We start from the raw sequence: 11,475 nt of genomic DNA, 5'->3' as shown, positions 1-11,475 counted from the left end.
TTAATCAAAATTTCAATTCTTTCTAACTTCGCTCCTATTGTTATTAATCGAATTGGAATGTGTTAACCTTTTATCAAAGAACAAAGTTATTGCACTGTACAGGTCTTGGTTCACGAGTTTTTTTTGGGGGGGGGGGTGAAGGTGGATAGCCTATAGATGAACACATCTCTCACCTCGCAATTAAGGGCTTGAGGTGGGTGAGGGGGAAATCTAAAGTCGAACAAGTTTTCTTTTCTCATGGGAGGAGCAAACGGGTGCAGGAAAATAGATAAAAGCTCTGTTTAAGAAGCTGGAGTTACTGCGATATGATCTTCGCCAAGAAGCGCATAGAGAATATTCCTTTCTTAATCAGATTGGTCATTATGGTATTATAGCGCGATATATAGCCTATAATACTAAATCCAAGTGACACATCTATCGCAAATTACTGGGATGTCGTATCTCCAATCAGATTTTTTACCTCCATACGTACCGTAGCCTACTTCAATGCATACTTGTGTTGTTTGGTTGAACGCGCGTGATTGCGGTGTGTTTTGAAGTCATTATTCGCGTTATCAACCTGCTACTCGGCTTCAGCAGCACAAAGACTTATAAAAGGAATATCGGGAAAGTTGAATTTCCTTCAGAACACACCCTGATAGATTTAACAGATAAAGGATCTGCTGGAAAGGGTGCTGTGATTGTAAGATCGGGTAGTTGTCTGTTAGTTAATCGAGACGCGTAAAAGTGATTCAGAAGTCGTACATATGCAGAATAACGTTCATCTCCACGCGTCCCGAAGGATATCAGCTCAGGTGTTCACGTCAAGTTCTCTCGGAGTTTTGCATCCCTCTAAGGACTTGCTTCGCTTGTGATAAAACCTCTTGTTCACCGGTTAGGAGACTACTATCATTTCACAGTCTATTAACAAAGTACAGGCTGAACATGAGCAGGAAAACACGCCGCTGGATTTTTCACATGTTCCTCTGTTTGGGGATTATATATTTGAAGATTGGGTGAGTATGGTCAAATGGAATTTGTTTACCTTTTTTTAACCTGTAAAGTTTTAAGTATTGCAGCATTTTTGCAAAAATCCAATTTCAGTTATGCCTATATTGATGAGAATTTAATTATTGCTAGCACATTGTTGGTTTACTGCCATAATGACGCAAAGAAACAAGAACAGTGGAACTTTTTTTTTTGTTGTTGTTAAATGTATCTTAAATATCTCAATGACGTTTATTGTCTGGATTTATTCAGTTACTTAAAAACAAATGGAATTCTTACTAAAATCCCCCCCCCAAAAAAATTAAAAATTGAGGGGCTTAAAGTGGAAACAAACCATCTATACTTTACATATTGATATTTGGAAAAACATTTGTCAAGTCAGTGTGGCCTAACCAAACGTTGACTGTTGTTGCCATGAGAGAGTAAAAAAAAAAGTGAACAAAGAGGACCCCTTTATAACATCCTCATTGTGTCAAGATCATTAAATAATGTTTTTTTTTGTTTGTTTATGAAATGTTTTGTTCATGTCCAATGGAGTAACCCTATAAAAACCTCATATTTATGACTTTTGTTTTTAAAAAGTGTAGACTTTCAAGGGGCTAAGAAAGTATTTTAGTACATTTAATTGATTTATATACTACTCGAGTTTTGTAGAAAATGTATGAAACCAACAGGAGTAAAAATTTTCTCCTTCATCTCGAACATACGTCATTGTCCCATGAAATTATCTTTTTTATTAAAATATATAATGAGTAATACTACTCAAATAATAACATCCATCATAGTTCAATTGTCTCCCAAAGCGCTTTAGTGCTCAGTTTTATTACCATCCATGTATACTGTGAATTATCCTTTAGTCGTGGACCATGATTCCAGAAAAAAAATGTAAGTATTTAAAATTTTCTGTATAAATATAAACCCTTATTTCTAAATTTACAGGGGCTTTTCCTCCGTGGTTGCGTTGGGAGCAAGTATTATCTGTAACAAAATTCCTGGTTTGGCCCCTCGTCAAAGGACTATCTGTCAAAGCCGGCCTGACGCTATCATTGTCATTGGAGAAGGAGCGCAAATGGGAATCAATGAGTGTCAGTTTCAATTCAAAAATGGAAGGTGGAACTGCTCGGCCCTCGGGGAAAGAACTGTCTTTGGAAAAGAGTTGAAAGTGGGTATGTTACCAAATTATTACATTTATATTGTTTATAGTTTTAAACTAGCAGGCAGGCAAAAAAGAGAGAGAGAAAAGCACAAAAGAATGTTGTTTGACCAAATCACTTTCTTTCAATCCCTCAAGAGTGTCAAAGCCCAAATAAAGCTTTTTTTAAGCTAAACGTGTGGATGCAGAAACCTTTAGATTTGAGTTTTGCTGAAAGATTGACAGTCTGTGATATTTAATAGTGAAATCACTTACACACCTGCTAGAACACTCTAACTTGGTTTATTACTTCTTTATTACAAGACTGGACAAATTTTGGAAATGCTCGGGTCCTGGAATGACATTATATTGTGTCCTGTTTCCCTCACTTTGACATCTCATTTGAAATGGTTTGTCATTGGATGTCAGGTAGGTTTCAGCTGCATTCATGGAGCAAGTGCAAACGTGGCTGGATTTATAGCCCTCTCAACAGTCCACCCTCTCAAAAGAATTCTTTTTCTAGTCGTCCTGTCTTATCTGTAGATTTTAATGATTTGGCAGTCAGGGTTTTCACTTTACCACGGGTATAAGTTACAGTGGTTGAATGGTAGGACCAAAAGAAAGTACAGTATTGTGAAGAAATTTAACAATATGTCACCTTAGAGAGACAAAGCAAAAGTAATTAAGCGAGTTTTTCACTCGGTGTAATGTTATCCATTTTCCCAAGGCAAACTTTGGCCTGTTAAGGGGTCCTTCAGTGCTATTGAGCCTACGACACTTTGATGAATGGTGACGTGAAGGACTTTGCTTTAGTTTCAGATCCTCTTTGGTTGCTAGCAAGAGTATTGCGTGTGTTTGTTTTTTTCTGTGGAAGATCATACACAATCAACTCCAAGATAATATTTAATGAAATTTCTTCTTTCCTTTTTGCTGTGCGCTCTTAGGATCCAGTCAGTGTTGCGATGGTGTGGTTGAGGCCCAGGGGAAAAGCTAAGATCTGTAGAGACTTGTATCTATCGCTGAAGGTGAAGCTGTATTTTATCCCTTTGCATCAAAGACAAGCGCCTCTAGAAAAAAAAAAAAAGCACAGGTTTTCGTCTCTTTCCATCTCGTTCTGGAACTGCACACACTTGAATGGCAGCCTGGATTTGTTGTGGGTGCTGATTATATTATTTAATGCTGTCTGCTTGGACAGCTGCTTTAGGTCTTGTGTTGTGTGCCCTCTCATCTAAGCGCTGCAGAGCTGACGCTGACCTAGAGTGACAAACCGTGGTCTCCGTTTCTGAAACAGCCCAACTGCTTTATTTACCCAGACTCTTTTTGTCTATGGTCAGTATAGGGAGGATTAAATATAATGGACAACCGTTCAAACATGATTGGTTTCAGTGGGTGTATGACTAGTCATGCTTATAGTGGTGGAAGGTAGGAGATGAAAAGAAGTAGTTAATCCTGTGGGGAGGGGCTTGCGTACTCCAAAAAAACAAAAAACAAAAGTTGTTGAGTAATGTGCAATAATTTTCAGGGCCTGGTACCAAGGTCCACATTTGGCACACACGGCCATAGATTCCTCTTTTAGGTGCACTTTTTGCCTTCTCCAGTACCCGTGGACCCATTCACCTTTTTATCGTATATATGAATGAAGTTGCGATTGAAATATAGCTTGCTGGAAATCAGCAGTTGGACAGATAAGCGAAAGGCGTATCATCTTTTTGCTTGTGTTACTTTATGTTGCTTGAGCGCAAACCTCCTAAATCTTCTCTGACTTAACCACCCTCTGGTATGCTCAAAAATAGTTTTCCTCCAACAGCATTAATGCCTCAAGTCCAGACAAGTACATTGTATGAGGTTTATAAATTAACCTCTTGCATTTACAGTTTTGGCAAGAGACGTCTCGCACAGAATCATGCAATGCCACTGCTTCAGATTTCTCTCGAAAATGAATGACACTCATGTCATAACACACGTCTTATCAGCTGTGTTTGTGTTCAGAATATCTGGTTTTGAGTAAACATAGCTGGAGTGATATACAAAGACAAGGAGCATTCTACTCTAGTATTGATGAGAATTGGAAGATTTCGCGTCAATACAGTCTTCATTTTCCTTTCCCCTCTTCAGGATACATCCCTTCTCCCCTGGCGACAAGCCCAAACAACTCATAAAAATCTCCACATAATTGATGCCCCAAACTGGCCTTTGTTAAATTGCATGGGCAGAGTTCCAAGATGTTTATCATCAGCAGGTCAACACATACCAATGTTAGTTAGTTTCAGGAAACCACTGAAGTTTCTTGATCGCTTGAAGGTGAAAATTCCTGAATTGCTGAGCCGGTCTGTTAACAGTCTGACATATATATATATATGTTTTTCACTTCTTGCCATGAAATGATTAAAAGATAGCAAATATATTAATTGCAATAACTCATGACATCACTCTTTATGAGGCCTAAAGAGGTTAACGTTCTAAGTGATTATTTGGTTCCAGGTGTGTAAATGATTCTTAGGACAGTCAATATATGATGACTCATTAATCCAGAAAAGGATATTTACATTTCCGGGAATGTTAACATAACTGAGCAACAGTGAATGCATCTTTAAAAAAAAACCCCATGTAGCTAGGACTCTTATTTGAACTTTTATATTTATCATAAGCAACGTACATAGCTTTCTATTGTATTCCAGTGCTTTGCTGGCAGCATTAAAACAGTGACAAAGAAAATATTAGAAGAAAAATGAATAGTCCATTTGTAAATTTGGAATTTGGTTAATAGTTCACCTAAAAGTTCCTTGTTGCTTGATGTCACCTTACAAAAAAAGTCCCTGTTTGCTGGATTTTCAGACCTATCTTTGTCCTTATAAATGAAATACACTGTTAACCTGGAAGTGCCCTGTTTAACAGTGGCAATCAATTATAGCAGTGCTCTGGCCAGGGAGGCACTGCATGCCTGAGGAGTTCATCTCCACAGGGTGGATCCCTCGTTCTGACGGAAGCTGGGACAGTGGCCAGGCTAGAGTCTAAACACATACCCTCTATCTCTACCATTCTATTGTCTCTGAAATAAACCCTTGTCCTTTGTGCTTATTAAAGAGATGGACCGTTCCTTCCTTTGCTCATCTGTGTGCAAACAGTTATTTGTCTTTCTGTTTCCTCTTTATGACAACTGAAGGACAATTATTTGTGTGTTGAGTAATCACAGGTATGTGATCCGTGTTTGTTTTGCCTATGGTGGGCTCTAGATCATTTTTTATAGGCCTACCACACTTTTCTCAGTAAGCCCCCACGCCATCTTCTCGAGGCCATACTGTTAATCAGTGTGAAGTGTGCATGATAAATGAACTAAACTTGACTCGACTAACACATTTTATTATTGCTTTGAGTGTCAAGATATGTCAGGTATGTAGGGGGGTTTAAAACTGCCTATAACTGGATCTTGTTGTCAGCAATACTGACATAGAATGTTCTTTTGCTTCCAGGCAGTAAGGAGGCAGCCTTCACCTACGCCATCATCGCTGCCGGGGTCGCCCATGCCATCACGGCGGCCTGCACGCAGGGTACGCTGAGCGGCTGTGGCTGTGACAAGGAGAAGCAGGGCTTCTACAACCAGGAGGAAGGCTGGAAGTGGGGAGGATGCTCGGCTGATATTCGCTACGGTCTAAGCTTCTCAAAGGTGTTCGTAGACGCCCGGGAGATCAAGCAGAACGCCAGGACACTCATGAACCTCCATAACAATGAAGTGGGACGTAAGGTATGTGGCACACTCTATTAGACATGCATAAAAACATTACTAGGTTGTTTAGTTTAAGTTCTTGTAAGTCCTACTAGGCTGTGTTACTTGAATTTTCTCTGATTTGGAGCGGGTTAGTAATAGCAAGGAGTAGCAATGCAACTTCGGTTTTGGCACGCACATGACCAGCAGTTTGTGATTATGGCAACACTGTAATTGTGCCTTTTAAGGGATTCAGAAATCGTTAAAGAGATGTAATTCACTAGATCGTGGGCTAAGGTTAAGCTGGTAAGACATTCAAGAACCTGTTGGATTTTACAATCACAGAAGTAAAAAAGATTTGGTGTGTAATTGAAGAAAAAACATCTAAACGCATACCCAGAATCCCCAGGCAGTTTGACTGACCTTCATAAGCTTTTCATCATTCAGTGCTAATCTGTAGAGTGTGATGTTTCAGCACTCTGGACAGAGCTTCTTTTGGGGCTTTAAACCCCTAAGCCTGACCAGTAACCTTTTGTAATGTTTTATCATAAAAATATGTTCTGCCGCCTGGTGCCTCACATGCACCAAGACTCTCTTTATTGCAAGTACATTCAGTTTTGTGCTTGTCAATTCACAAATTCCTTGTGAATTCCAGATGCAGTTTTCTACTTTTCATTGAGCAGTTCTCAATGAAAGGAGGGTTGTGGCATCAACTTGCCACACCCATTATTTTAATTGGTTAATGGATTGCTATACAGTGCCTCAGTGAAAATGAAAGGGGTGTGGCCTCCCTTAAAATCATGGATCTCTCCATTGTAAACTTTTCCGGAGACTTACTGTTTATCAAAATGAGCATGAACACACTAAGCCTGATATGCATCCTAGATTGAAGACAATTGCCAAAAGGACTCCAAAAAGTCTGAGAGAGAGAGATAGATAATATTAAAAAGCAAGGTAAAGCCTATCCCACCCAGCAAAAGTGAAAAAGAGTGAAAGGAAGAGAAAGAGAGGGAGAGAAAATACACATTAACAGACCACACCAAAGATTATGCCGCCTCGAACAGGCAATCCACTGATGCCAATCAGACCTCTTGGATATCTTTCATATCAAAACAGGCACTCTGCTTCACTGAGTTCTGCTTACGTTTGCCCATTCATTCATCTATTCTGAGCCAACCTATGTTTTTCTATGCGTTTTTTTTTCTGCACTGCTAGGGTATGTGAAATGCATTAATGTTTAGCATTTGTTCACATGAAAAATAAATACAGGTCAGAAAAAGATCTCAGCCTCCATCGGTTACACTGCTGCTCAAAATGTTTTGTTTTTACTTGTGGGGTTTGACGTGTGTAGGTATAAGAAGGGGAAGCACACAGTCACCTGAAACCTGACTCCTGAGCTCTATCTGTGTACACTACACACAGCCTGATTGTTGTAGGAACTCTGCGATCATCGTTCAGTCAGTGTTTATATCATATCCTGTGCAGATTCCGCTCTATTGCTTATACAAGACAAGAGACTCCTACAGACAACCTCTGATAGTTTGCCCCTTGCAACAATTTGTGGCGTGTGTTGTGTACACAAATGAAACGGCTTCCTACAAGTAGTCAGAGAGCCTATGAACACAAGCAGTGCTTTGCAGGCCTTCTCGACAGAACGAGAGGAATTATGTTGTCTAGCACTGCAAGTTTAACAATCCTTGCATTCTTCAAATCGGAATGTTAAAAAAAACCTTTGTCTCAACCTGTTCCCAGAAATGTGCTTTAAAAGACCCAACTGTATGCCACGGAGGGTTATTTCACTAATCCCTACTGTATCGTTAGTCTGTACAGTTTGCTGGAATATCCCTTATAGTAGATGATGTGGATATATGCAAAGTGTTTAAATCATACCACATACTACCACATACTTTTCCTTCCTCATACATTCTCTGCTTAGCATCAGTAATTCTATCTTTTGTAACGGATGATTGCACACTTCAAATTTGTCACCAGTCAGACTAACTAAGTCAACAATGAGTCATCAAACAGTCTACTTTCAGAATTACCTTAGGCTAAGATTCCTAAAAGGAACCTAGGTGCCCAAGTAATCCCAAAGGTATTGACTTGTTTATTTTTCCTCCCACCTTAGATCTTGGAAAAGAACATGCGTTTAGAGTGTAAATGTCATGGTGTATCTGGATCCTGCACCACCAAGACTTGCTGGACCACCCTCCCAAAGTTCCGGCAGCTGGGTTACATTCTCAAGGAGAAGTATAACCATGCCGTGCATGTGGAACCGGTCCGAGCCAGTCGGAACAAGAGACCTACCTTTCTGAAAGTTAAAAAGCCGTACTCGTACCGGAAGCCCATGGACACGGATTTGGTGTACATTGAGAAGTCGCCCAACTATTGTGAGGCAGATCCTGTGACAGGTAGCATGGGAACCCAGGGCAGGATCTGCAACAAGACTGCGCAGCAAGCCAATGGCTGCGACCTCATGTGCTGTGGCCGAGGATATAACACACACCAGTACTCGCGTGTGTGGCAGTGCAACTGCAAGTTTCTTTGGTGTTGCTACGTCAAGTGCAACACCTGCAGTGAACGGACAGAAGTGTACACGTGCAAGTGAAATATTTATTGCTGGGGTATTGATACACGCCTGTGATTTATGTGGTAGAGGGTGTGCAAGTGTTGCGACAGGATGACCACTGCTGTGGATTCCAGGTATTGAGAGGAAAGAGCCATTTGCACTGGAAAACGTGGGTCTGGTGGAGTCTAGACGGAGTAATTGGATGCAGTGTTTGCAGCTTTGCTCCACATCTCTGCTGAAGGCTTCGGTGCTGGTACCAGTAGACACCTTTCTGTTCCAGTACTGAGCAACAGAGCGAAGTAGCCGGCAAAGGCTTGATCTGTGGACCATGAGAAAGATGTGGGGTGTGATTGAGGGCGTTCTGCTCCGTAGATAGTACGGAAGGGATTTTTGAGGAGCTTTTTGTCCTGAGGGATTGACGTTACAAATCTTACAACATACAAAACTGTACATGGTCACATCGATGATATTTAACTTTTAATTTAGAGAAAATGGCTAATGTTAATTTATTTAATAAGGAAACTACTGATTTTTCTCATTGTGTTTACTAGCTTAGATTTAGCTCTTCTCCTGTTTTGATATTGTGTTTTGCATGGACATAAACTGACCAACTTTTACACTGTACATCATGTGGTTTAGCTTAGGGATGAAACAACGACAATGCACGATGCAAAAACAAGTGCACTGCACTCAAGGTGTAATTACTAGTCTCTGAAAGGGGAGACTATACTGTCTTTAATGTATCATTGTGAGTCTTTGTGCTTCCATTTCCCCCACTCCTTCAGTGTCAACCCTTGCACATATATTCCTATGTACAAATACACACTGGAATTGTGCATCATGTTTAAAGGCTCATTCCTTCCAAAGCGAATAAACATGGTGTCATTCTTTTTTAACAATGGTCCACAAGAACATTTGTGCTCTAAATGGCTTCAAATTGGAATAGTCCAAGCAAAATAAGCGTATTTACATGGGAACTAAATTCTACCCACTTACACTTAAACTTTATGACCTCAATTGACACAAAGCTTTATGCTAATGAGACCACAAGCTCCCCTCGCTTTTGGCTAATATTTGCTCTGTTGGCAGAGAAAGAGATTCAGTACTTAATTCACTTTGGAATGGAACAGCCTCAATACAGATGCCCCACCTGCTACTGATGTGGAATGTTGAGATCAGATAACCAATTCTATTAATGTTATATATTATAGGTAATATAACACTTTTTGCTGCTAGTTTTGTTCTGTTCTGCAACGGTAGTTAATACTAGTAGTATTTTGTGTGTTGTGAGCAAATGTGGTTGTTCAGACAGATTGTCCCTGTGTTGACATATATTTTGTAAGAGATTATTTTTATATGAGTATTTTATTTATTTTTGTGTAAAGGAAAAACCCACTACCAATGTCCTTTAGATGGACAGAAATTAGAGCGATAAGCTAGAAACAATGTGATTGTGATTGTGTCATGGTACCAGCTTGAGCTTGATAAGTTTATGTAAACTACATCTCAATGAAGTATCACTCATAGTGGTGTAGTTAACCAAGTACGTACGTAATGATGAAATTATTGCATATTACAAGACGATCATACTGGTGTTCAAACATTCGAGTAGCATTTTCATGACAAAGGTCCTGGATGTGGGATCAGTAAGGGAAACTAGTGAAATAACCCTGGGACAAAACTCTGGTACTGAGAAAAATTCATAACCAAGGGTTTTTACCAAAGAGCATCTGAATTTGAGCATGGCGCTTTGTCAAGAGTCTAAAAACAGGACGGATGGCATTGATGCAGTTATTTTTGCAAAATCAGTGATTTCAACAGATGTTTTGCCAAATTGATTGTACTTCATGATTGTGTCATCATAAATTGTTGTGCATTATGTTTTGAACAGTGTTAATAAATGTTTCCTTGGCTTGCACCAGTTATTTTACTTCATTTCCCAAGAGGGTCACAACATTTCCAAGGCATATTTTTTATTTATGTTATGGGGTAAACATAAATAGCCAAATCAGTTTTTATAAACCTGACTTGAACTTAATGACTTTCTATTTTGAATCATCACATTGCCCATACCATTGTTCAGCCTTACGTCTTACCACAACAGAGTCATCACTATCTTGACAGTCCCTCAAATTAGTAAAGTGGTAACAAGTGGCAAAACGTCCATTGCTGTTAAGTTATGGTTGACTACTGGTTTTGACAGTTTTTGCTACATGGATGACCGCAGGGCAGGGAGGAAGCTAACTAAAGTACTTGCATGTTAATGGTAGGGCTGGTGTAGGGCTTTAATTGATGAGTAGCAGTGAGGAGGGTGTCTCAGCAATGGGCAGATAGAGAGAGAGAAGGGGTGGGGGAGAGGGGTGATGGATTACTCTGACATCTGCTTCATTCACTTCCCAGCGCCATCACCACAACAACACCATTGTGGCCCCCAAAAATGTTGTCCAGTCTCCCTGAGAAGCAGGCCTGCCCATTAGCGAAATGTTAACTATGCAAAATCCAGCTAACTTTTGGATGCTATTTATTTTGTTCCCTCTAAAGGCGAAAGGGGTGGCAAAAAAGAGAGGCTTTGCCATTGTGAAGGATGATGTCAAGAGGAATTTCGATCCAAAAGTTAGAAAAGATCTTAGCATCACCCCTTGAATAATCACCACAAAACGTTCCTTTGAGAATCGGATGAAAACTCATCAATAGGCAGCAGTGTGAAAGGGCAGCTGGCCAAACAGCCTTGCTTAAAGTAACATCGACACCCAGTCACCATGAGCTGAATCACAATATTGTGTGGTTTTGAAAAACCTTTTGGATGTTACTCTCTTTTGGCTCAGGCTCCTGATTCTTTTCCACATTCTGAATGGCATGACGTTGGAGAGCTTAACACTTGTAGATGGAGGAGACAAGAAGTGTTAGAAGAACAATTAAGGGGAGACAAATTCCTCATCTAGTAGTCTCCGTTCATTACGCCTTCACAATGAAGCCATTTAGTTAACAGAAACTCTCTGTGAAAGTTCTCGTCTCAGAGTTGCGTTTCCTTGTCATCATGCCAATGTGTGTCTCCCCCCATTATGTTATCATGGCTGCTTAATT

General features: G+C 40.0%; 1 protein-coding gene across 1 annotated transcript; it reads left to right on the top strand.

Moving 5' to 3' along the window:
• Window positions 1–297: 297 nt before the first annotated feature.
• Window positions 298–10,308, top strand: wnt7aa (wingless-type MMTV integration site family, member 7Aa). Its single transcript, XM_081356939.1, has 4 exons — window positions 298–995; window positions 1,927–2,153; window positions 5,590–5,861; window positions 7,951–10,308. Exons 1-4 carry the CDS (start codon window positions 925–927, stop codon window positions 8,428–8,430), a joined length of 1,050 nt encoding a protein of 349 aa, XP_081213065.1. The 5' UTR covers window positions 298–924; the 3' UTR covers window positions 8,431–10,308.
• The last annotated feature ends 1,167 nt before the right edge of the window (window positions 10,309–11,475 follow it).

Source organism: Scardinius erythrophthalmus (assembly GCF_964197995.2).
Source record: "Scardinius erythrophthalmus genome assembly, chromosome: 25".
NCBI lineage: Eukaryota > Metazoa > Chordata > Actinopteri > Cypriniformes > Leuciscidae > Scardinius > Scardinius erythrophthalmus.
The sequence above is the reverse complement of the archived record's forward strand: the minus strand, read 5'-3'. Positions and strand labels throughout refer to the sequence as shown.

Coding starts and splice junctions, on each gene's coding strand:
- wnt7aa (XM_081356939.1), top strand. CDS start 925: ATGAGCAGGAAAACACGCCGCTGGATTTTTCACATGTTCCTCTGTTTG. Junction 2,154..5,589: donor TGGAAAAGAGTTGAAAGTGG/GTATGTTACCAA, acceptor TTTTGCTTCCAG/GCAGTAAGGAGGCAGCCTTC. Junction 5,862..7,950: donor ACAATGAAGTGGGACGTAAG/GTATGTGGCACA, acceptor CTCCCACCTTAG/ATCTTGGAAAAGAACATGCG.